This window comes from Lepisma saccharinum, chromosome 22, assembly GCF_977018435.1.
Source record: "Lepisma saccharinum chromosome 22, izLepSacc3.1, whole genome shotgun sequence".
In the NCBI taxonomy this organism is placed as follows: Eukaryota; Metazoa; Arthropoda; class Insecta; order Zygentoma; family Lepismatidae; genus Lepisma; species Lepisma saccharinum.
Genome location: NC_139250.1, coordinates 58,737,426 through 58,763,983, shown reverse-complemented (window position 1 = coordinate 58,763,983; position 26,558 = coordinate 58,737,426). Strand labels below are relative to the sequence as shown.

At 40.3% G+C, this 26,558-nt stretch overlaps 1 protein-coding gene across 1 annotated transcript; it reads right to left on the bottom strand.

Annotated features, from left to right (window-relative positions):
- Nucleotides 1-1,452: 1,452 nt before the first annotated feature.
- Nucleotides 1,453-2,361, bottom strand: LOC146004889 (uncharacterized). Its single transcript, XM_083143916.1, has one exon. The coding sequence runs from the start codon at nt 2,359-2,361 to the stop codon at nt 1,453-1,455; it is 909 nt and encodes a 302-aa protein (XP_083000042.1).
- Nucleotides 2,362-26,558: the final 24,197 nt, after the last annotated feature.

The following is a 26,558-nucleotide window of genomic DNA, read 5'->3' as shown; positions in this document are numbered from 1 at the left end:
TTCAATTGTGTTGTCTGCTTTCCTTAGTGTGTGTCCTATCCAGTTCCATTTTCTTCTTTTAATTTGGTGTTTAATCTGGTCTTCTGATGCTCGTATCCAAAGTTCTTGATTTGTGATTACTTCTGGCCAATGTACATTTAATATTCTCCTGAGACATCTGTTAATGAAAACTTGTAGTCTATTTGTGATTTCAGTTGTGACTTTCCAGGATTCTGCTCCATACAGCAATACTGATTTAACATTGCTTCTAAAAATCTTTAACTTTGTTTCTGTAGTTATAATCCTACTTTTTCATATTGGGTAGAGTTGTACAAAGGCCCCATTTGCTTTCTTGATGCGTTGTTTTACATCATGTTCTGCTCCTCCATTTGTTGCAACTACACTTCCTAAGTAATTAAAATTGTCTACATCTTCCAATATTTCATTTTCTAATTGAATGTAATCTTGAATTCTTGCATTTATTCGCATTGTTTTAGTCTTTGATTTATTTAATGTCAGTCTGAATTTTTTAGCTTCTACAACCAGATCTTCCAATTTAGTTTTTGCATCTCTATAAGATTCTGACAACAGACACACATCATCGGCAAAATCTAAATCTTCTAATCTATCCATAAGGCCCCATTGCATTCCTTTTCTTTTTCCCTTTACGGTTTCCCTCATTACTGTATCTATTACGAGAAGAAAAATAAGAGGCGACAGAATACATCCCTGCTTCACTACAGATTCTGTTTCGAAGGGTTCTGTAACATCTCCTTCATGAATAACTTGACTCTTGTATTGTCGATATGACTCCTGAATTATCCTTATTATCTTAAGTGGTTTTCCAAACTTATGTAATATTTGCCACATTTCTTCCCTTGTTATAGAATCAAAGGCTTTCTCAAAATCTACAAAGATGGTATACAATCTAGTATTCCATTCTATGCATTGCTCAATGATAATCCTTAATGTACAGATTTGATCTGTGCAGGATCTACTAGAACGAAATCCTGCTTGCTCTCTCCTAATCTTGGCTTCTACTTTATCTTGAATGCGATTTAATATAACCCTAGTTAGTATTTTACTTGGGACCGATAACAGCGTGATTCCTTTCCAGTTATTACAATTTGTCATATCGCCTTTTTTTGGAATTTTTATTATAAGACCTCTTTTCCAATCTTCTGGCATTTTCTCTTTTTCCCAAACTGCCACCAACACTTCATATAATATTTCTGCCATCAAGTTCACATTTACCTTCAAAATCTCTGGTGGAATTTGGTCTATTCCAGCGGCTTTCCCATTCTTTTGTTGCTTAAGTGCTAGTTTGATTTCCTGAATTGAAGGAGGAAGGTCTGAGATTCTCACCTCTGTACGCTCTTCATTTTCTTCAGTTTCTTCAGCCTCACTCTCTATTTCTCTCGTTCTGTCATTTTCTCTGATGTTCCTATTTAATACCTCTTCAAAGTGTTCTTTCTATCTCTTCATTTGTTCTTGTTTATCCGTTAACAGCCTGCCATTCTTATCCTTGACTGGTATATTTTTCTTAAATTGTCGCTTTGATAGAAAGCGTGCTGTTTGATAAGGTTGTTTTAAATCACCCTTACTTGCTGCTTCCTCTGCCACTCTTGCTTGCTGTTCTATCCAATTGCGTTTATCATTTCGAGCACTCTTCTTCACTTTTCTATCAAGCTCTTTATATTGTCTTTGTAGCGAACTCTTTTCGGTTCTTGTTTTTGCAGTGTTTAATTCTTCCTTCTTCATTTTTCTAGCTTGAATTTTATCCCATGTGTTCGTTGACATCCAGTCTTTCTGATTACTTTCCCTATATCCTAAAATGTTTTCACTTATTTCTATCAAATTATTCTTGGTCTTCTTCCACTTTCTCTCTATTGTATCCTCTTCTCTTTCTTCTATATCTTCATCTTGCTCCATTTCTAAATCTTCAAACCTGTTCCTAAGTTCCAATACAAATCTATTTCTTGTATCTTTATCATTTAACTTTTTCAAATCAAATTTCTTTCCCATTTTTGAAAACTTTTTACATGCTGCCATTATCCGAAGTTTAAAGACTGCAATTACCAAGTGGTGATCACTACCAATATCGGCTCCTCTTTTATTTCTTACATCTAGGAGGGATCTTCTCCATTTACGGGTAATGCAAACATGGTCAATTTGATTTTCTGTCACATGATCAGGTGATACCCATGTCACTTTATGGATACCTTTGTGGGGAAAAACAGTTCCACCTATCATCAGGTCATTTTCTGCATAAAGATCAACAAATAACTGGCCATTTTCACTCATTTCCCTCAGTCCATGTCTACCCATAATATGCTCTATTCCTTCATTATCTGATACAATTTTTGCATTTATATCTCCCATCAAGATACATATGTATTTCTTATTATGTACTAGTTCTTGGTGCAATTTTGAATAAAATTCCATTTTTTCAGTTATGTCTGAAACTTTACTGTACTATTTTAATGTTTGTCACCTTTGCTTTGAACTTCGCAGTTATAAATCTTTCAGAAACAGGGTTCCATTCCAATAAACTTTTCTTTGCTATCTTACTCAAGAGAATACCTACACCATCCCGATGTTGTTCCTCCTCTTCTCTTCATGAATATAGGAATGTAAATCCATCTTTAGTTCTCATCTCTCCAAATCCTTTCCATCTTGTCTCACTGATCCCCAATATGTCCAACCTGTAGGCCTGCATTTGGGCTACTGCTTGCTGAAGTCTACCACTCTCTCTTAAAGTTCTCACATTCCAACACCCAATTCTCGTCTTCCCTTTCATGACAAAAGTCGTCATCTTAGAGTCAGTCCGGCTATTCTTCGTGGATGTTTCTTTAATAGTGGAGTTTAAGGTGTGCGGGTTATTAACCCACAGCACCCGATCTTGGTGATAGGGCTGCTACCTAGACCTCCAAGCAGGACGATTTTCTGTAGGGGTTTTCTCCTTTAACCTTTGAAGATCCCTTTTCACCACAAGGCAGTGGTTTTCTCTTCATTACTCCCAAGAGAATGGGTTACCTCTTCCGCAGTTTGCGCCGTACCGAAGGATTCCTTCTCTGCCGCATCTCCCGTTGAGGACTTCGCCGTAACCCTGGCAAGGGGCCCTTACATGCTACTATCAGCCGGAGCCAGCTGAACCATGGTTTTTTAAAGAGGTGTTTCTCCTCTTGGTTCATCCGCCTCTTCCGCCGTTGAGATGATCGTCCATCTTCTTCCGCCTTTGGAGCCGTTGACAGATTGGTTGCTTCTTAGTCTGGCTCCTCTTCACTAGCCTGCCCGGCATGGGAGACCCTGCCAGTAGCTATGCTACCGCCGGTATAGCCTAGTGAATCATCAGAGCACGCAAGCCCCACCACCAACTACAAGGTTCTGCAACCACTAGGTGGGGCCTCCACATGCGATTTTTTAATATTCTTCTGTATCGTTCCACTATATTGGCTTTCAAATCACTGAATGTAGAATAATGTTTAATATTAAGTTGTTACATTAAATTTGTAAATGTGGAATTGTAAAATTCTTTTCCTCTGTCTGTCTGTAAATGATTTGGCATCCTAAACGTACTAAATATGGACTTTAAAGCCTCGGAAACACAAGTACCTGTCTTGGATTTTAGAGCAATAGCCCACGCATAATTACTGAATGTCTCAAATACTGTGAGATTATATTTGTAACCATGATTTACCTTATGTAAATTTTTTAAAGTTCCTGTGCTCAATTCTATCAGATGAGCTTTAAACAAATCGTCTACACCTTTTCTTACCACACTCAATCGTCTGTAGTTGAGACGAGCTGGTCTGTGTAATTCATTAACTATACCATGACTTGACATTGGGTGCTATTAGAAAATATGACATAAAATTGATTATTTTTAGAGTATAATTGTTTAACTTCAAATAATATTTGGTCACCAGTTTCCACATGAAAACCAGATAATTATTCATCCTCGTGTATTTTATATTTCTTAGCAGATTCATCTCAATATGCAATAAGTACTGAAGTGCTCTGTACACACCATCTTTTCTTTTTATGGTGAAATTTGGTATTTCTATATGTTTCCCCTTCTTTATATAGCTAAATTTAAAAAAAATGATATTAATATCAAGAAAAAATTCATGAGACTGACTGTAGGCGTAAAATTTGTAAACATTACGTGCATTAACATAAGTCCAGTGCCATCGTACATTTGCTACACACTCAAGTCTAACTATCTCAACTGTGCAAAATTGACTTAATTCATGATCGTCTAATCTGCTTAATACTGATTCTTGATATTCGTTTATGGTGCGTAAAACTTTATCGTAGCTGGGTTTGATTTTTACATCGACATACAAATGTTTAAATTGTTCTTTGAGATCATGAAGTTGTGAGGAAAAACTTCATAAAGCAGATTCTTGACTTCTTTCGAGAGTACTAATTTGTAGGTTAATGTTAGAAATAATCTCCTGTAAACTTTCTACAAATCTCAATTAGGTACTCTGGCTTGCAAGATCGTGTACCTGACTTCTGATTTCTTCAAGCAATGCATGAAGTTCGCTGACTATCTGGTTGGCAGGCAAAGTGGCGATGGTGACCTGAATTACAGCAGTTTACGATTGAATGTTCTTGATGTCCTCTGACTTGAGTATTCGATTTACTGCTCTCTTTACAGATCTTAAATCCTGGGAAGTCGGTAAATTAGGTACAGTATTTTGAAGTGTGGTCAAAGCTTGTTTGACAGTATCGAATTAAGTAGCATCTGCAACATTGCTCAAAGCATCTTTAAGTTGTTGTATGTCATCTTGTGTAGGCGTATATTGTTGTAAAATTAGCATATTTATTCTGTATGTAATCTATGAGATGATGAAATTCGGATAGTTCAGATTCGGTATTAAGGTTTTCCAGCTTGGTAATTTTTCCTTGGATTATGTATAAAGATTCGGTTATGCTTGGCAACTTGAATTCCAGAGTTTCCTGCACATTTGTCAATTCATATCTCATGGTTGTCAAAGTGTCTTCAATATGAGCTATGGTACCCTGTATCTCTCCGAAATTTTCATAACTCTCCAACTGTAATTTTACTGGCAACACTGCGTGCGAAGGCATTTAATTCGAAAGATAAAGGTAAATTATTGATAAAATCTTCCAACGCTTGCTGCTTGGCTTGAACTTCTGTTATAATCCTTTGTAACTGATCTGTTTGCAGCTCAGTTTTAATATTTTCTAGTGTAGGAATTTCGAAAGATAGAAATTGCTCTCCTAATTCGAGAATACTAGCATTAAGCTGTTTAACTGCTCTTGGGTTTTAATATTTTGAGTAATAGAAAGCAGTTCGGTAAGAATAGATTTGCTTGATTGTGTAATTCTTGTTTCAATTGCTCCTAAGTGGTTGTTTGGAGTTGTCGAAATTTATTATATTCATTTTTCAAGTTGGCTATAGTCTCTTCTAAGTTTTGAACATTGTCTATGGAAGCTAAATTAATATATGTTTGGAGTTGGGATTTAAGTTCGCCATCAATTTTTACTATGAGATTAATAAATTCACTTTGGAGATTTGTAATTTAAATGTAGTAAAATTTGTGAAATTAATAAATCTGATTTAAGTTTCTTAAGACGTTCGTCTAACCTGGCAATATCGCTGGAATTATCAGGTATCTCTTGTCGCCTTCTGTTTCCAAATATATCCATTGTTTAATTTATATATTTTTGTTTTTAATTTGTTTTTATTTTTTAGTTTTGGCTATTTTTATATATTCATGAGAGGATAAATTATTCTTATTTCGGTAAAGAGAGGAATTAACTTATCATACTCTCCATTTATTACAGCATAGAAGGAATGGACTGATTCCACATCGTATATTGTGTTGGGATCTATTGCATTGTGTTTAATCCTGTACAAATTTTGATCTATGTGTACAACTGGTGTATTGGGTGGAATGATCGAAATTTGAACTTTCCCTGTGACGGGAATTTTATAAAATTTTTGGTTATTGTTAAATGCATGTAACTGTTTACCCAAGTAGATGAAACCGTACGTCCTGGGCCGGCCTTTTGACCTACTTTTGAAATGCCTTACGATATTTTCCTGTAAGGCTGTTTCTCCTTACGATGTTTTTCTGTAAGGCCGCGATTTTACGATTTACGTCATTTTCCTGTAAGGCTGTATTCTCACGCTGTAAGGTGGCCCTCAGTGTAATCTACTACGACCTATTTTTGAAATGCCTTACGACATTTTTTTGTAAGACTGTCTCCTCTTACGATGTTTTTTTGTAAGGCAGTGATTTTACGATTTACGATATTTTCCTGTAAGGCTGTATTCTCACGCTGTAAGGTGCCCCTCAGTGTAATCTACTACGACCTGCTAATAGGCTTCTGCTCTGCTGGACGCATTTTTTGACCCACTTTTGAAATGACTTACGATATTTTTCTATAAGGCTGTCTCCTCTTACGATGTTTTTCTGTAAGGTGGCGATTTTACGATTTACGATGTTTTACGCACTAAACTAACCTACAATGAGAGAAAAATGGAGAGAAAAAGCTCTGGCATTATTTTTTAAGCTATTTTTTACCTCATGCAAATTTTGCCCTTATGCTAACTTGTTTTTTGACCTACTTTTGAAATGACTTACGATATTTTCCCATAAGGCTGTCTCCTCACACTGTAAGGTCCCCCTCAGTGTAATCTACTACGACCTGCTAATAAACTTTTGCTCTCAGCGTAATCTGTTTTTACGATGTTTTACGGATTAAAACTAACCTGCAATGAGAGAAAAATGGACAGAAGAAAAGCTCTGGCATCACTTTTTAAGCTATTTTTTACCTTCTGCAAATTTTGCTCTTATGCTAACTCGCTCTTTGACCTACCTTTGAAATGACTTACGATATTTTCCTATAAGGCTGTCTTCTCACACTGTAAGGTCCCACAGTGTAATCTACTACGACCTGCTAATAAACTTCTGCTCTCAGCGTAATTTGTTTTTACGATGTTTTACGGATTAAAACTAACCTGCAATGAGAGAAAAATGGACAGAAGAAAAGCTCTGGCATTATTTTTTAAGCTATTTTTTACCTCCTGCAAATTTTGCTCTCACCTTTTTGACCTACCTTTGAAATGACTTTCCTATATGGCTGTCTCTTTTACTGTAAGGTCCCTCAGTGTAATCTAGCACGACCTTGCTCTCAGCGTAATCTGCTATGATGTGTTTTTGTTTTTTAAAACTCTCAGGTGCGATCTTCTACGATGTGTGTGTGTGTGATAATCAAAATTTATTTTTGTTAAGAAAATCCCTGCCCCCTGCTACGACCTAACAGGGGACTTCTTCTACGATGTTTTGGGCTCCTGTTACGATATTTTTCTGTAAATTGCTCCTCATAATGTAAAAAATTTGTATTGTAGCGGTATGTGAAATCGAGTGTGCTGCGTGAAGGGGGGAAAATCTCTCCATGTTCACTGAACAATAGGAGAGTGGAAGAATAGTTCCAGGCTTTTCATCGAAAATCGTGGGGTGCGATGAAAAGTCCCCGGAAGAGCACTTTCCGGCTTTTCATCGAAATCGTGAGGTGCGATGAAAAGCCCCCGGAAGAGCAGCACTTCCCGGCTTTTCATCGAAATCGTGAGGTGCGATGAAAAGCCCCCGGAAGAGCGCACTTCCCGGGTTTTCATCGAAAGCGTGGCGTGCGATGACGTTCAGTTTAGACAATGCGAATTGAGGGACTATTGCTCAACATATCACTCCTCGCACGCCCTTATAATCCGAAGCTCTGCCATGGAAACTTCCATATCATCTAGAGCGACTGTTCAGTGTTCCGGTTGAGTGTGTGTTCCAGAGAAAAGTAAGTACCTTGCATGATATGTTTTCTTATTGGTGTTTTATTCTGCGAGTTGATTCTTGAAACGAGCGACTCGCATGAAACAAACCAAAACAGCCTCTTAACGTATTGTAGAAGAAAATATACTCGCAGAACTACACATACATTTTAGCATGCATTTTTTGTTTGTGTACCGTTTGTTGATAGGAAAAAATGTGTGTGCGGGACACATTATTAGGCTATTTTTTTATTGTGCTTGATATCAAGTGGAAAGTGTGGTTCGGATCTTAACTGTTTTAATTTTTTATACTCAAAAAAAACAACTGTAGGCCTATTTATGTTCAGAAGAAAAAAAAAGTGTAGACCCAAAATTTTATGAATGTGAATTTTCAGCTCAAAGGCTGTATTGCAGGGGGGCTGTCTGCTGTTTTAAATCCACTTTATGCACAGTGAGGCTAATCGGGACTAGACCTACAGTTTAAAGTAAAATCCGAACCAATGTGTGCCTCCACCGGGTATCGAACCCGGGAGCTGCCGATTACAACAATGATGCTATTACTGCGCCATGGATTAGGCCCTGTCTGCTGTGTTTTTCTTGGCTAATAACCGGTTGCGTGGTGCTAACCACATCACATATGCGAGTTGTTCTAAATCCAAAAAGCGGGAGAGTTAGGGGAGATCCGTGAAGGCACTAGACCAAAAAGTTACATTGTTGTAGGTCCCATAGGAGCCGAGAAAATCAATGTCTTGGAAAACGTCTTAAGGCAATTATCTTAATCTTTAAGAAAGTCGACTTCCGGTCTGTCAAGATGTTACTTCCGGTCTATCAAGAAAATTTTCTTAAGACAAATATCTTAAGATGTTTTCCAAGACATTCATTTTCTCGGCTCCTAATTGAGCTAGGATGATGATTGTGGGTTTGTTGGATAGGTTTTGATGATAACTACTCAACTACAAGCAAGTGCCCCCTCAAGTTTTTTTTTTTTTTTTTTTTTTTTTTTTTTTTTTTTTTTTTTTTTTTTTTTTTTTTTTACGAAATTCTAGTTTTGTTCCCGCATCCTATTGGAGTGCTTTGGACGTTTTTAGATTAAAAATTTTGTAATTGGGATTGTAGAAAAACCATTCTTGCTCGACGAAAGGGGATATTTAAAACTGCTCTGTGACCCTCTCGTTCTTCACGTCGTACGCGAAAGACTTCTCTCCAATCAGGATGACGCTACACACGGTGTCCTCGGGCAAGGCATCGTGGAACTCGCAGACGACCTTGATGTTGGTGCGATCGTTGACCACGACCTGCTTTCTCTTAGATGTGTTAATGACAGTCATGGGTCTCCGTGCTTTGAATTCGCTGGGGGTGTAGTACATGTCCACGCTTCCCTCGGTCACGCGTTTGTAAGCCGAGAACGCTTCGTAAAGTTTGAGATAATCGTTTTTGGTCATGTCGAGGTTGTAATTCTCGCGCGGGAACACTTCGTTCCTCCCGTTCTTGAGATAAACGTTCTTGATCTTGCAGTCGTCGAACTTGCTGGAATCTTTTTCCTGATTCTTATCGCGTCCGGTCTGAAAAAGCACTACGACGAAATCTGGCATGTCGAACTGTATGTTGTTGAACTGCGTCGTCACGTCGAATTCCATGTGACTTCCCGACGCCATTTTCTGCACGCACTGGTAACCGTGAAAGTGAATCGGCACCTGCCGACTTTTCAAGATCTCCGCTTTGTACTTGAGGGCGTAGTTCGTTTCGTATTCCACCACCGGCATTCTCAATTCCATGCTTCGGATGACGCATTTTGCCGCTTCGGGTAAAGTGTTGGGCAGCGGCGTGGTGCCGTCCGGACCCAAAGTAGCGTATCGCATCAGTGCGTCGTTGTCGTTGGCCGCTCTTCGAAACGTAATCCTCAGTCCCCCCTTCCACATAATCTCCTTGTAGTCCGAGAAGAAACCAGGCAGCAGACGCATGGGAAAAAGCACCGTGTGACTTCTCGTCGATATTTTGGCCCCGGCTTCGAATCCCCCGGCCTGGTAGTACGCTGCGTCCGTTTTGGATAATTTCAACGTTCCCACCGCCGTCGACGTGATGCCTGGATAATCTATTCTGTCGATGACGGTGTTGTGTTTCCTCACCTCCACCTGCGAGAACAGGTGAGGCACGAAGTTGTCCACGAGTATCAAGTTTGCTGCTGCGGGAAACGCGTCTCCGCTTTCTTTCTTCACCACGTCGAATTGAAGGTAGAGGTCCGCTCTGTGAGGATGAATAAACCCGTCGCCTACGTCCACGTCGTATTCAATCTCCCTGTTCGCTTCGTTCAGATTGGCAAACGTGCGACGGTTGGGAGGGAAAGATTGCAATTCGTAACTTTCGATTTGCTCCATTTTACATGTATAGTTATTTATTATATGTTGATCTCCACGATGGCCGTCGTAGTGGCACCTGCGAAATCCACCACGTCTCCTTTCTCGTTCGTCACCACCAACTCTATGTCGTCTATGCGGTTGCGACATACTGGAAAATAGATCGGCGAAGAGGGCGTGTAGATGATCGGTTCCATGAATTCGGAACTTGGTTTGAAAGTGGCTATGATTCCCGTCTGCTTGTGACTTCCTAATAATCCGTCCGAAGATTTCGTGATCATTCCTTCGGCCACGTTACAGTGTACGTTCAGAGTCTCTATGGCCAAGAATTTAGGAATGTTGGTTGCTACGTGCTTGAAGCCAGCTTCGAGTTTGGTGTCGTTCTCGAAACCTAAAAGTTCTCCCATGGTGCCCAGGTCCACGGTTTCCGTCGCGGATAGGATTTCCACTCTGTGCGTGACCGAATTTTGAGAAAGGTATGTGCCTTTGGGTAACTGAGCTTGCAAAGTGGAAAGATTGTATTGTCCTGGCGTGACGACGATGTGTTCGCTTCCGACGCTAATTTTGTTGTTGTGCTGCGTAACATTAGGTATGAGGTACATGCTGTAGAATGCACGCAGAGCCACGGATTTAGGATAGACGATGTCGTCGTGCAGCGTGAGTTTCAAGATTGAAGATTCACTCGTGAGATGGAACACGCCCATCCTAGTGATGCTGTTTGAGGTTCCACAATGCTTTCTGGAAATCCTCGATCGTAGGGTTATTTATTTTAGAGAGAAACGCGAGCACGGAGAGGCAGAGATGACCGCAGTTCACGTCTCCGAAATCTTGAATACGTTCGTCGTTGTAGTATATGGAGGTTTTGTTCGTTTTCAGATAATAGACTAAATTTGTAGGTGGAACACCTCCGAAAGAATCGAAAACGAATGCTTTATCATTGTCGTTTTTGTGGTAACATATCCAATGCGTGCCTGCATTTTCTTTACCGTCCAAGTTGACTACGCCGCATTCTCTTCTTTTGACGGTTGAAGGTAACGAGTCGGACATGAAAACTCCTCTGAAGTGTTTGATTCGTAACGGTTCGATCAGAGATTCAATGTCTCGGTTGGTGAGTGCTTCTGTTTCTTTTTTTTAAACTTTCTCATCACGCCCTTCCCTTTCTTCTCCATGGCCAGGTTGTGACGTTTCTGTTCTTCCAATTCCGCCTTGTTCTTCTTCGAGTCGATGACGGTTTTCGCGATGGCGGCACTTCCGCCGGCCAAACTTCCAACGGGCCACAATGCTGCCAGGATGGCCGGGATGCTGAATATGAAACCTCCGACCTTTTGCTGTTTCCGCGAACGCTGCAATCTTTTCAATTGAGGTGTGCTGAGCAGTAATTTCATTCCGTGTCCTTTCGACAAGCAAGAACGTTTCTTCTCGCGTTGTTTCTTGGTGAGTAACCCATCGAGGGTACCTAGATTTTTAAGATTGGAGTATGGTATCTGGTACACGACACCCTTGGGCTTCATGTTGATGCTCTATGTGTTATTTTCACGGTATGTTATTTATATATATATTCTGAGATTTTTTCTTGTGTAGTTTTTTTACGGTATGTTATTTATATATTTTCAAGGCCTCGCAGTCGTTACACAAATTCTATTACGTGCTTCGTTTTCTTACCAAGAAGTTCCTTTGTCCCCTTGTACACAATTCGAGTTTTGTTCTCGATTAAAATAGATAGCTTCTCGTCAGATAACATGTTAGCGTATCGATCTGGTAAAAATAGACTGTATTGTGCGTTGAGCAACAGGCGTACCTTGGGACCATACTGGGTAGAAACGATTGAACCGGAAGTTATCGTGTAAGGTTTGTCGACTTCCAATTCCTGAATTTTTACATACTCGACTGACAAATTTAGCATTTGTTTTAATGCTTGGAGATCACTTATTTTTTCAGTCGTCATATCAAAAAAAATTTCAAAGTGTTAGAGAGAAATTTAATTTTTTTTTCACGATGTGTGTTATTTATATATACCGTAGATTATTTATTTATATATCAAGTTTTTTTTTTGACACGTATATATATTATTATTTTTTTTAACAGAGGAAGAAAGTCCGTGCTTCGGAAAACGCGATGATGTGGGTGATGATTTCTTCAGTTTCCTGCTTAGACTTGCGCCAATCATCAGTATACCGTCTTCTTCCCTGCCTCGCCTCGTGCAGTTCATCCAACCTCTCGTTCAAATTCTCCCCCGCGGCCGACAGAAGAGTGTCGAGATCACCGCACCTCAGGCCGCTGATCTCCCAAAGATGGTGCTTGAGAACCATTTCACAAGGGATGCGAAATTCCGGCGTCGTTCTTGCATGATTACAAGTTTCCCTACATCCTCACAATCTCCGTTTACCGCGTGTTTGAATTTTTTACATAGTAGCTCGGGCGGCAAATCGGTAATACGAGACATGTTTTTTTTTTTACTCTATGTTATTTATATACCCCACCCCAATTTTTGTTTTGTGTTCATGGCGATGGTGGTACCCAGTGCGGCGACCCGTTCACTCAACGATGCGTCTCTGCTCACGAATCTTTCGAAAGCAGCGTGCTCTAACTTTCTGTCTGCTTCGTGACGTGCATCCAGATCCGTCTAAATGGTGTTGTAGGCGATGTCGTGATCTTTGCATGCCGCGTCCAACGGATTCACACCCTTGTCTCCTCTCTCCAATCTTTTCTCGAGTTTGGTACCCGGTCCGCAGTACTGGTAGCCAGGTAGATGCATCTCGAAAGGTAACTTGTTGATGATGTCGTTCACGAGTCCCTTTCCTTCGGCCACGTTCCAAAATTTCGGAGGCAGCGTGTTGATGATTTTGATCAGGTAACCTATGCCCTTGTCGTCGTTCACGATGAAGTTGGAAAGTTTCGTGCTGATCATGTCCACGATGCCAACCTTCTCGTTGTAGAAATTACGGTTGCCTGCATTCTCTTCGCCGGCTATCACCAACAATCGGTCCACGAGTTTCCTCACATCGTCCACCCAAACGAATTCTTTGGGTAACGTGTTGTAGCGTTTGACGCCGCTGCCTGTTTTGACCTGGTTCCAAATCAGTTTGATGAGATTCCTGTACTTCTCGCCGCTGCTCGATTTCACCCTATTCTGCGAGGCATCTTTGTTTTGGTACAAGGCATCCGTCATGATCAGAATTTCCTTGTAACTTTGGTAATCTTCGTCGGTGTAATCTTTCGGCTGCTTTTTGGCGACGAGTTCCCACAGTCCCACCGTACCCGGATACCTGTTCCAACTATCCTCGTCGCCTAAATTGACTTTAATGTCGTTGCCTTCGAAGGTCACCTTCGATTTCCCAATCTTCCACACCACACCGCCGCCTTCGTTGGTTTCCATGCTGGGATACAATCCGAACACTTCATCCTTGTCGAATTTTCCCGTACTCAGGTAGTCTCGTGCCAAAGGTCCCAACTCGATTTTATCCGAAGATGTGCTACCAATAGCTCGACGTCGTGCCGGTGCATCCTTCAGTTCGAACGGCGTCGAAGGAATGCTCGAAATGGGAGTGGGTACGGCGTAACTTTTAGCCACGAGCGGTACGAGTTCGTTGATCAAATTTTTATTTTGTTCCGTGACACTTTTAATTTCTTTACCTAGACCGCTGATGGCATCGATTACAGGTTGATCCTGACGTTTCTTCTCTTCGTAGAATCCGCGATTCTCGGATTTCCAACCTTTGAAGCGTTTCGCGAGGTAATCGCGAAGCTTGAGATTTTCGTCCTCGATTTTTCGTTTCGTCATGACGTTTATTTATATACGTCGTTTCTCACAACGTTGCAACGTTTAGAAAGTCGTTGATTTTGTTTCTGTATTTTCCGTTGTTGGGTTTCCTCGTCATGTCGATCGTAGCGAATCCGAAATCGTCACCGTTCCAGCAAGTAGAGCAGCAGCGTTCCGAAAATTGATTGTAGTTCATGTCTCCGCCTACGTAGTCATCGTACGCGTGCTTGAGGTTGGTGTGATCTTGACGAAACAAACATATGAAATTAGCGTTGTCGCGCACTAACTGTTTTGGAATTTTGGAAAACGTTTGAGGTAGGTAGAAGCAATCCATTCCTTTGTGACGACCTTGCGTGAAAAAGTTGCGAATTTCATTTTGATTTTCCAGGATGGCGTCGTCGAACACAACGACTGAATTTTCACGACAATCGTCGAGTGGTTTTATTTCCGAGGCGAACGTTGCAATATCCAGACCATCGTACAGTTTCATCAGTTGCTGGTATTTGGATTGCCCTAAACTTTTCGAGAACACGTACAGGTGCCTGTTCTTCCAATCTAACCAATTCGGTGCGAGGAGAAAATTGTCCACGAGCAGTGTCGTTTTTCCACACCCCGAAGGTCCTACGATCAGACAGCGGATGCTGTCAGGGAGAAATTCACCGTTTTTTTTCTTCGTTCCACTTTCCGAATTAGGTAAAGGTTTCACAACATTCCACGTACTCATAGAATCACTTCGTTTGAATCGATCCAACTTGTTTCCGGAAGTCCCAGCCATTTCACCAAAAGTTTGTTGCCTCTCTTGCGCAAAACTTTTTCGATAAGGTACGTGTCGGGGTATTTAGTTTTAGAGAGTTCCTCCTCGTAGAAGCGCCCCAATAAAATTTCACCGCCACTGTCTTTTATTATATACGTGTGACGGTTCCCGGGTAAAACTCGAACCACGGTAAAAAGTTCAGTGCTCCAGTTTCGAGTGAAACCCCTGTCGAACGTTCGCTTCAATTTACTGACCCTCACCTGTTCTCCAATTTTGTATTTAGCTTTTTTTGTCGTGGGCGTGTACTTTGGACAGTAAACGCTAGAAATTAAATGTTGCTCATCAGACTTGGTAACGTCAGCTGGCTTCATGCCTATCGTTCCGTGCCGTGTGTGATTATAGTCGTTAACAAGTTCCGGAAGAATAGTGACCCACTTGTAGCTTCCCTGAAGCGTGAAGCGTGACCACATGCGCGATTTCAGAGTGCGATTGAATCTTTCCACGATGCTGGCCTTGACGTCACTGAAGGTCGAATAATGTCGAATGCCATGTTTTTGAATAAACTTTTGGAATACGGCGTTGTAAAATTCCTTCCCCTTGTCCGTTTGCAGAAACCGTGGTCGTCTGCCGCCGCTTTCGCGAAAAATTAATTTGAATGCTTCCGTGACGCACGTCCCCGTTTTCGCCTTCAAAGGTAGAGCCCATGCGAATTTCGAAAATGTGTCTATGACGGTGAGGAGGTACTTGTTGCCCTTGTTCAATTTATGTAGGTATTTCAAATTGCCGCTACTCATCTCCACGAGGTCGCTTTGCCAGAGGTCGTCGATGCCCTTGGTTACCACAGCCAAACGTTCGTAGTTACGGCGTGCAGGTTTATGCAATTCTTCGACGATGGCTTGCCTAGACATTTTTTTAGAGATTACGTTTCAAGAGAAGCACCAGCGTGATGGGATTCAAAGAGGGTGGCTCTTCGCTCGTGTTTTGAATGATCAGTTTATCGCCGGCACTCACGTCGAAAACGGTGAGATCTTCGTCTTCGTGTATTTCATATATGTTGCGCGTTTCGTTCCAACGTGCCAGAGGAATATTTCCCGCTTTCTGGACACCACGATTCGATATCAAAGTCATGGTGGGAACGCTAGCTTTTCTGCCGTGAGACCAGTACGAAAATTCGTTTATCTGAATCGTGCCATCGAGGAGAAACTTGTAGTACGGATGATAAGGATGCAACATGTACAGTTTGTTACCTTCGACGAACGTGGAGATTCTCTGTTGGTTGGGTACGCTGTTGATTTCGATGGCTTGCAGAAAATAGAGTTTAGCGAATTTAGTATCGATGCTAACGAGGTTGCTGTGAAGCTGACCCAGTGTGTTTTGTACGGGCACCAAATGCTCGACTATGGTATCTGTTACGGTAGAAAATGACGGTTTGATTTTCACTTCCACGTTCAACTGCTTGTAGTTTTCGTTGAGTTCTTGCAACTTGGCACCGAAAGAGGCCAGCGTCGATTCCTGCGTTGATTCCAGCACTCCAACTTGATCTCTGATGTTGACGACGATGTTCTGAAGGTTCTCGACTTGATTCAATTTCGAGCTCTTTTCGGTAAGATCATTCACGATGATTCGCATCTCTGTAAACTGCGTGTGAAGGTCGGCGACGCTCTGCGAAGTGGGCAGCGTCGACACCAGCGAACTGATTTCGTCTCGAATCTGTTCCACGTTCGCCGTTTCTGTTTCCAGTCGTTTCAGCATTCGAGATATGTTTCTTTTCAAAGCGTGCAATTCTTTGGAGGTGGGGAGATTGGCCACCCTACTCTCGAGATCGCTCAACGAACTTTTGATGTCGCTCGAATCGGAGAGTGCCGTCACCGCCGTTTTCAATTTTTCCAAATCTTCGCTCGAAGGCACGCTCGTCCGTAACCATTCCAAGTCACCCTGTATGTTGTCGAGTACGTGATGAAAATGAGCGAGATTCGTTTCGACGTTCAAATTTTCTAAATATTGGATCTTCTGCTGAACCGTGCTCAACGTGTCCTGAATGCTCGTCAACGCTCTTGCTTCAGCGTGAATATTTTTAATTTCTTCGTTGATCAATTCCAAGGACGCCTGAAGCGTAGCGATGGTGGTTTGAATGTGTTCGAAATCTTGATAGGCCTCCAGTTGAATTTTTATGTTCGCGACGCTTTTACCGATGACCTGCAGTTCGTCCGACGATGGTAGGTTCGTCATGGTATCTTCCAAAGTCTGCAACTTGTATTTAATTAATTCCAACGTGCTGGTGAATTCTTCTTGTAATTTGGAAACGACAACGTGCAAGCGTTCTACATCAATATCGTTCACGACGGTTTGAAGTTCAGAGAAATTTTTTTCGATTGCGGAAGTTCGTTCTTCGATTTCGAGTTTCAATTTTTCCAAATCTTCATTTTTCGATTGAAATTGCTGTAATTTGGCCAAATCATTTTGAAGCGAATCCACGCTCAACTGTATATTTTGAACGTTGTCGTAAGAAGGTACGTCGACATAATTTTTTATCAGCGCCTTCAGTTCGGAATCGATTTTCAGAATGGGGTCGAGACATTGCGTTTGGAGCGTAGCGATTTCCGACTCTAAACTTTTGTTTAAGGTCTCCTGGAAAGCAATCAAATCGGTCCTCAACTTCTTAACTCGAACGTCCAACATGAGAATCTCTTCTGCATGGTCTACACGCTTGGTGTTGCCGAAAATGTCTTTAGGCATTTTTGGTTAACGGTTATTTATAATAGGATAGACGATTCGTAATTCTACAAAAAGAGGAATAAGTTTGTCGTAATCTCCGAGGAGTTCCACGTACAGGTAATCTCCGGCAGACACATCGTACGTAATGTTAGAAAGCATCTTGTCCTGCTTGATTCGAAAAATGTTCTTGCCGGTAGAAATTTTGATTTCGCCTACGTTCTCCGGATTCGCGGTGATTTGAAGTTTCCCGTTGATCGGAATTTCGTAGAAATGTAAATTGTTATTAAAAACATAAAACATCTTGCCCACGTCCTCATCCAATTTCGTCCAAATGCTGTTGAGGTGAATGATCAACAGACTGTTGAGTTTAGTTAACGCGGAAGGTAGAAATTCATGATCTGTCGTCGTGCGGTGTACAGTCTCCATTGTTTGCTTTCGGAAACCAAAAAGATTCATGTTGGTTATTTAAGAAAAAATTGAGATCGTATCTAATATAAATAACACCACAAAAAAATGTGCAATTTTTAGTAACTTCATCTTTTTTTTTCGTAGCAAAAAAATGGAGAAGAAGGAAGCGAAACGTGCATGCGAACAATGTGGGAAATATATATCCATTTCTCACTTGAGAAGACATCGGAAGGATGTGCATGGGGAAGGATCAAGTAAGAGAGAGCTCGATGTTGACGATCAAGCGCCACGAAAGAAGCAGAAGAGTGTCGGCGAAAGTATTCGAAATATTTTAACCGAGGAGACTTTCCGATCTGAAGAATCATCTGATCTAAACAACTTTTTTCCCTCGGTCAAAAGCAAGTTAATTTCGTCTATCACCGAAGCTTTGTCGCAATGCTCGTTGAAAATCCACCTCATCGTTTCCGTCATTTACGAAAACATGAAAAAGGAGCGAGAAAATTTCCATCATTACACTGGTGTAAAGAGCCTCCACGCCGCTGACGTCGATGAGGTGGATGCCATTTGCAACCAGATGTTTGACGCTTTGTTGAACAAGCACGAGACTTTCCAAAAACGTGGATCGGGTTGGACACTTTGCGGTTCGCCTCACACTTTAACTTTGAAGGTGGCACGATACAACCCGATGGGAGCATCCAGCTACATAAATTTGCCTCCGGAAATAGCCAGTAAGAAAGCCATCATCAACATTCAAAATGAAGATAACAGATGCTTTTTGTGGTGCATCATTGCCGATCATCACCCAGCCAATAATCATAAGCATCGTTTATACCACTACAACAAGCCAGAATATCTCTCAGAATTTGAAAAACCTATGGCTGGCATTAATTACCCTGTAAATCTACGAGACATTAGTAAATTTGAGACACAGTACAAGACAGATAAAAACGAAAGTATAGCAGTACACATATTCGGATTAGACAAAAAAACACCATCTACGTTCTCAGACATAGCAACATTAAAAGTAATCGTGTCATCAGATTATTTCTGATCGAAGATGATGATAATTATCATTACTGTCTAATTCAGAATCTTCCAAAATTAATAAGAAGTCAAATTACCACAAATCACCATAAAATTCGAGTATGCGACAGATGCCTGAGTATATTCTACGGTCAAGGAAAAAAGAATGCTGATGAAGAACTCAGAGATCATCATGAAATGTGTAGTAAACATCCGGCTACGGCTATCAAAATGCCTTCTCAAGACATGACATTTTCCAACTACAAGGCATTACTCTGGCATCCCGTGGTGATATGCGCCGACTTTGAAAGTTTCCAAGTTCCACTCGCCACATGCGAACCGAATCCCAGCGTATCGAGCACCACCGAAATTCTACATCACGAAGCCTGCGCTTTTGGATTGATGGTCAACAACACAGGTAATGTTATTTTACATCGTGGCAATGATGCTCCACAAAAATTCATTCAAACCCTGAAACAGATGGCCATACAATTCGCTCCTCTACTAAGAGAAGACAAAGCAATGGAGCCTCTCACCCAGGAAGAGAAGGAAGCATACGACCTTGCCTCTCAGTGTGGTGTGTGTGAACGTAACTTCAACTTGAAAATGTCAAAGTTCGCCACCACAACCATCACACGGGAAAATATGTGGCCCCCGTGTGTAACAACTGTAATCTTCAAATCAAAAAACCAAATTTTATTCCCGTATTCATTCACAATTTGGAGGGCTACGACGCCAAAATCTTCATAAAGGAGATGGGATGCGACGCTCAACCCATTAGCGTCATACCTCGCACCAACGAGAAATTCATTTCATTCAGCAAGAAGGTGGACGTTGGAAATGGCAATCACGTAGAAATTCGTTTCTTGGACTCCTACAACTTTCTGTCTTCGAGTTTGGCCACACTCGCGTCTCAACTCACCGACGATGATTTGGTCGCCACCAGGAAATGTTTCGGCGACCAACATTTAGCACTGTTAAGACGCAAGGGTGTTTACCCCTACGAATACATGACGGATGCTTCCAAATTCTCAGGAACATCGTTACCACCGAGAGAAGCATTCTACAGTCGTCTTAGCGACACCTGTTGCACCGAAGAGGACTACCATCATGCTCAGCTCGTCTGGTCTACATTATCTTGTCAAACCATGGCCGACTATCACGATCTGTATCTGAAACTGGATGTTACGCTATTGAGCGACCGTTTTCATCTCCATCGCTCGAGAGGAATGGCAGCATATGGTTTGGACCCCGCTTTCAGCTACACCACACCGGGTTATTCTTGGCAGGCGATGTTAAAATCCACGAAGGTGGAGATAGAACTCATCAAAGACGTCAATCAACTTTTGTTTGTCGAAGAGGCAAAACGTGGTGGAATCGTCCAGTGTCCCCTTCGATACGTCAAGGCCAACAATCCATATGTCGCCGATTTTGATGCAAAGAAACCGACAAACTTCTTGGCATACTGGGACATGAACAATCTGTATGGTTATGCCATGTCCGAGCCTCTACCCATCGGAGAATACGAATGGATGAGCGAGCAGGAACTTCAAGATTGTTTGGAATGGAGCGAAGATCATGAAAATGGATGTTTCCTGAAAGTAGATTTGCAATATCCTGCATCGCTTCATCGAGAACACCATGGATTTGCGATGGCACCTGTGATGGAATCGGGTCCGGAGAAGAAGCTGATGCTCACCTTCAAGAGCAAAGAGAATTACGTGGTGCATTATCGTCTCCTACAATTCTACCTCCGGCATGGATTGGTTTTGAAGCGCGTGCACTCGGGATTGAAGTTTAGACAGACCAGGTGGCTAGCACCCTATATCGACGGCAACACTCAACGTCGAGCATCAGCTTCTTCTTCCGCAGACAAAGACCTATACAAATTGATGAACAACAGCATCTACGGCAAGAGCATGGAAGATGCGAGGAAAAAAAGAAATATCAACTTGGTCTCCAACCCGAAGAAAATAAACAAGCACGTCGCTCAGCCCACGTACAAAAACTTCACGATACTGAGCGACACGTTGGTATTGATCGAACGTGCTCTCCACCTCATAACATTCAACAAACCAATCGCCGCGGGAGTCGCGATCCTCGAGTTGTCGAAGCTGGCCATGTACAAGTTTCACTACGACATTATGAAACCACGCTATGGAGAGGCGATCGAGGTGGCGTACACCGACACGGACAGCTTCGTGTACAACATCCACACCGATGATCTATACGACGATCTGAAAAACATGAGCCAGCATTTCGACTTCTCTAATTATCCGAAAAATCACGCTCTCTTCGACGACAGCCAGAAAATGACGATCGGGAAGATGAAGGATGAAGTCAACGGCCGCATCATCACAGAGTTTGCGGGTCTTCGAGCGAAAATGTATGCCATCAAAGTTCAGGATGAGACCGAAATAAAAAAGGCAAAAGGGGTGGGGCGTTCGAGCACAAACAAACTAACCGTAGAAGATTACAAGTCGTGCTTGTTCGACAAAAAAATCAAACGCATGACCGAACATCGGATCACGAGCACCATCGACCAATTGCGTACATTCACGATCAACAAAGTGGCGCTTGATCCCCACGACACCAAATTGAGGCTACTGGACTGCAACATCCACACCCGAGAATGGGGATACCATGACGAGGAAGAAATCTGCTCGCTCCATTAGACTTCCGCATCAAAAAGTACGTAGTATTTCTTGCACTATTTTTTTTTTAAAAAAAATAATCATTCAGACTAATTTTTGCATTCATACATTTTTTTTATATTTTTCTATCATATTATGTACACTATTTGAGTATATTTTTTTTTATTTTTTTTTCAGATGCTGCACCCCCACGGAAACTTTTTTTAGTTCTTACACATTCCATTCTTAACCAAACTTTTTTCTTCTCTTCAATCATAAAACACACACATTACACACGGAGGTCCTCTGTAGGGAGTCATGGGGGGGGGGTTAAAAAAAACCCATGAAACTCTACAGAGGCACTGCTTTGTTAGCCGTGGCCATTAGAACTGTGTTGGGCACCACGCACCCCTGGCGGGATATTTCCTTTTTTTGAGGGGGCCAGGGATTTCCTTAACAAAAATAAATTTTGATTATCACACACACACACATCGAAGAAGATCGCACCTGAGAGTTTTAAAAAACAAAAACACATCATAGCAGATTACGCTGAGAGCAAGGTCGTGCTAGATTACACTGAGGGACCTTACAGTAAAAGAGACAGCCATATAGGAAAGTCATTTCAAAGGTAGGTCAAAAAGGTGAGAGCAAAATTTGCAGGAGGTAAAAAATAGCTTAAAAAATAATGCCAGAGCTTTTCTTCTGTCCATTTTTCTCTCATTGCAGGTTAGTTTTAATCCGTAAAACATCGTAAAAACAGATTACGCTGAGAGCAAAAGTTTATTAGCAGGTCGTAGTAGATTACACTGAGGGGGACCTTACAGTGTGAGGAGACAGCCTTATGGGAAAATATCGTAAGTCATTTCAAAAGTAGGTCAAAAAACAAGTTAGCATAAGGGCAAAATTTGCACGAGGTAAAAAATAGCTTAAAAAATAATGCCAGAGCTTTTTCTCTCCATTTTTCTCTCATTGTAGGTTAGTTTAGTGCGTAAAACATCGTAAATCGTAAAATCGCCACCTTACAGAAAAACATCGTAAGAGGAGACAGCCTTATAGAAAAATATCGTAAGTCATTTCAAAAGTGGGTCAAAAAATGCGTCCAGCAGAGCAGAAGCCTATTAGCAGGTCGTAGTAGATTACACTGAGGGGCACCTTACAGCGTGAGAATACAGCCTTACAGGAAAATATCGTAAATCGTAAAATCACTGCCTTACAAAAAAACATCGTAAGAGGAGACAGTCTTACAAAAAATGTCGTAAGGCATTTTAAAAATAGGTTGTAGTAGATTACACTGAGGGCCACCTTACAGCGTGAGAATACAGCCTTACAGGAAAATGACGTAAATCGTAAAATCGCGGCCTTACAGAAAAACATCGTAAGGAGAAACAGCCTTACAGGAAAATATCGTAAGGCATTTCAAAAGTAGGTCAAAAGGCCGGCCCAGGACGTACGGTTTCATCTACTTACCCATATCCTCATCCACTTGATACCAGATACTATTAAGATGGATTATAATCAGACATCTTAATTTACGATGAAAATCCCTAAAATTATCCATGTTTACAAGGATTCTTTCTATTGGAATGTGTTTCTTGAAACCAAACACATTAATAGGCATTATTAATTTTGGGAAATTTTATTATCGAGTTTGGTTTGAAATTAAAGAGAACGTCGAAACAAAAACGAATGCAAAAAACCGCACCTTTCTACGTTTCTTGGTTCTCGAGATAAAGGCATTATAATAATATTAATAATTTGCAAACATTCAGAAAGTAAGAATCAAAAGGGGAAGAGTGGAATCCATTCATATACTGGTTTCTCATGCTATGAATGGGAAAGAGCTATAATAATACTTTTCATGTCTACACATTCCCCAATGCTTGAGGTTATCTTTTCATCTCTTTGCACGTCACACGCACAATACTCTGTTTTCTGTGACGTGTATTGATTAGGAATATGCTAGTTACTAGAGCGTGCCAAAAATTTGGTTGACCTCTCAGTAAAGGAATGTATTGACGTTAGAATCTTGTGCATCGTTGCGCAATACAAAATACGTATGTTTTCAACATTTTCTTAATGTTGTCATTGCTAACCAATGGGTAAGCTTTTTTAAACGGGGAAAAAACGTTTTTTTATTGCATTCCTAAAGTATAATAGTTATCGCATGAGAATACTCGGGTTTTTCGTTGTAGTAGGCACTAGTGAGCAGATACGCTTTCTATACCTAAAAGATACATGTTAAATATATATATATATATATATATATATATATATATATATATATATATATATATATATATATGGGGCTCATTTTAGAGTTTTAACAACTTGTTCCTTCAGAGCAAGTTAAAATCTCTAAGTCTCTTTCAGAGACAATTGAATCTAATTCACAGCTTTTTGTTAGCATAAAGCTGAAAGTTAAAGTTTTGACTTGTAAAATTTTCTCTTTTTAATAGTAGTTTGCTTGTCTGATACAAAATATTATATTACTAACTTTACTTGTAATAATTTCAAGATTCTACAATATTTTTCTAAATCTTTCGATGTTTAAAACCCTCGTCAACGTAGATTTGATATATTTCTGTCACTTGGATTTGATATTTTTAAAAAAGAAACAATTTTGATGCACTAACACTAATTTGCTTTGCAATTTGCTTATTATTCAATACATATATATTTATAAAAAGTGTCTTCATTACTACACACAATTTTGAAAGCTTTACATCCGAGGTACATATATATTTTTTTATAGAGCTTTTTTCTTTTAAAAAAATGCACACGTGTACATTTCAGATGTAAAATTAATCAGAATACGCACATTTGAGAAATAATTATATGCACTACACAACAGTGTACTGATAATAACTTAAATTAGTATCTACACATTTCAAACGTACAAATTAATCAGAATACACACATTTGAGAAATAATTATTTGCACTGCACTGTACAGCACTCTACTGCACTATAAAATAACTCAAAATCACGATCAATATATATAAGTAGTGTGACTAACTGTATAACCAGGACCGGAAAGTATGAGCCCCCCTCTGGCAGATTTGTCTACACTTAAAACTTGCTCAACATGCCCATATGAGCTTTTTGCTCAAGTGTGGAACCCCGTCTAATCCAAGATTTTTGTAAAAATGCCCTCGGGAATTTCCTGAGAAAGTATGACCCCCCTCAGATTGATTTGTCTACACTTACAAAAGGCACTTCTGTGAGATTGTTGTCCATAAACCTGTCAAAAATATGCCCCTCTTGATATTTTTTTTGGCCACACCTAAAACTACGCCAAACGTATTAACACACACACACACACACACACACACACACACACACACACCCACACCCACACATATTTACTTCCGGTTTAAGTTCAATTGGGCACCAGGCTCAACTTGCATATCTAGTACTAAAACAATGTAATTCTTCTAGAATTGTTCTGTGACTCTCTCATTTCTTACATCATAAACATATGATTTTTCACCAATGAGAATAACACTACATATGGTGTCATTAGGTAATGCCTCATGGAATTCACAGATAATTTTAATATTTGTCCTATCATTAACCACAACGTGTTTTCTTTTTGAAGTGTTGATGACAAACATGGGTCTCTGTGCTTGGAATTCATCTGGTGTGTAATACATGTCAGTATTGCCAGTAGTGACCCTTTTGTATGCTGTAAATGCTTCATATAATTTAAGGAAATCATCCTTGGACATGTCTAAATTATAATTTTCTCTAGGGAATACCTCATTTCTGCCATTTTTAAGATATATGTTCTTGATGTTGCAGTTATCAAATCTACTTGAATTTTTTTCCTGATTATTGTGTCTTTCAGTCTGAAACAATACCACCACAAAATCCGGCATGTCATATTGTATACTGGAGAATGAATTTGTAGCATCAAACTCATAATATGTACCAGATGCGGGCTTCTGAACACATTGATATGTATAAAATTGTAGAGGAATCTGTGGATTTTTTATTATATCAGCTTTGTATTTAAGGGCATAACTGGCTTCATATTCAACAACTGTGATTCTTAGCTCCATAGTCTGAATAATGCATTTGCCTTCATCAGGTAGGGTATTGGGCAAAGCTTCCCCTGTAGATTTTAATGTGCTGTACCTCATCAAATCATTATTATCATTGGCAGCTCTTCTAAATGTGATTCTTAAACCACTCTTCCACATAATATCTTTGTAATCTGAGAAGAATCCTGGCAACAGGCGCATTGGAAAGAGCACTGTGTTTCTCTTAGATATAATTTTATCACCAGCCTCAAATCCACCTATTTTGTACTAAGAAGCCTCGGTTTTGGATAATTTTAATGTGGCCAAAGCTGTGGAGGTAATGCCGGGATAATCCACTCTGTTTATAACAACACCATGCTTTCTGATCTCAATTTCAGAGAATAGATGCGGCACAAAATTGTCCACCAATGTTATATTTGAATTTGCCGGATAATCTGTTCCATCGAGCTTTACAACATCAAATTTGATGTATAGATCTGCTCTGTGGGGGTGTATAAAGCCATCCCCTACATCAAGATCAACCTCAATCTCTGTGTTGGGTTGATTTAAATTTGCAAATGTCCTCCTGTTTGGGGGGAATGATTGTAGCTCATAACTCTCAATATTTTCCATTTTTTTGTATGTATTTTTATTTAAATATTAATCTCTATGATCGCAGTTGTTGTGGCTCCAGCAAAATCAACTAATTCTTCTTTTTCGTTAGTGACCATCAATTCAATATTATCTATTCTGTTATGACACACATGAAAATATAATTTTGGGTATGGATTGTAGATCATGGGCTCCATAAATTCAGAATTAGGTTTAAATGTTGCAATGATGCCAGTTTGTTTGTGAGTGACTATGCTATTTGATTTGGTGATCATACCCTCTGCCACATTACAGTGAATATTTAGAGTCTCTATGGCTAAGAATTTAGGTATATTAATAGCAGTGTGTTTGATGGCTGGTTCAAGTTTTGTGTTGTTCTCAAAGCCTAACAGCTCTCCTATAGTACCCAGATCCACTGTTTCTGTAGCAGATACAATCTCTACTCTGTGAGTGACAGAATTTTGACTTAACACTATACCTCTGGGTAATTGTGCATTT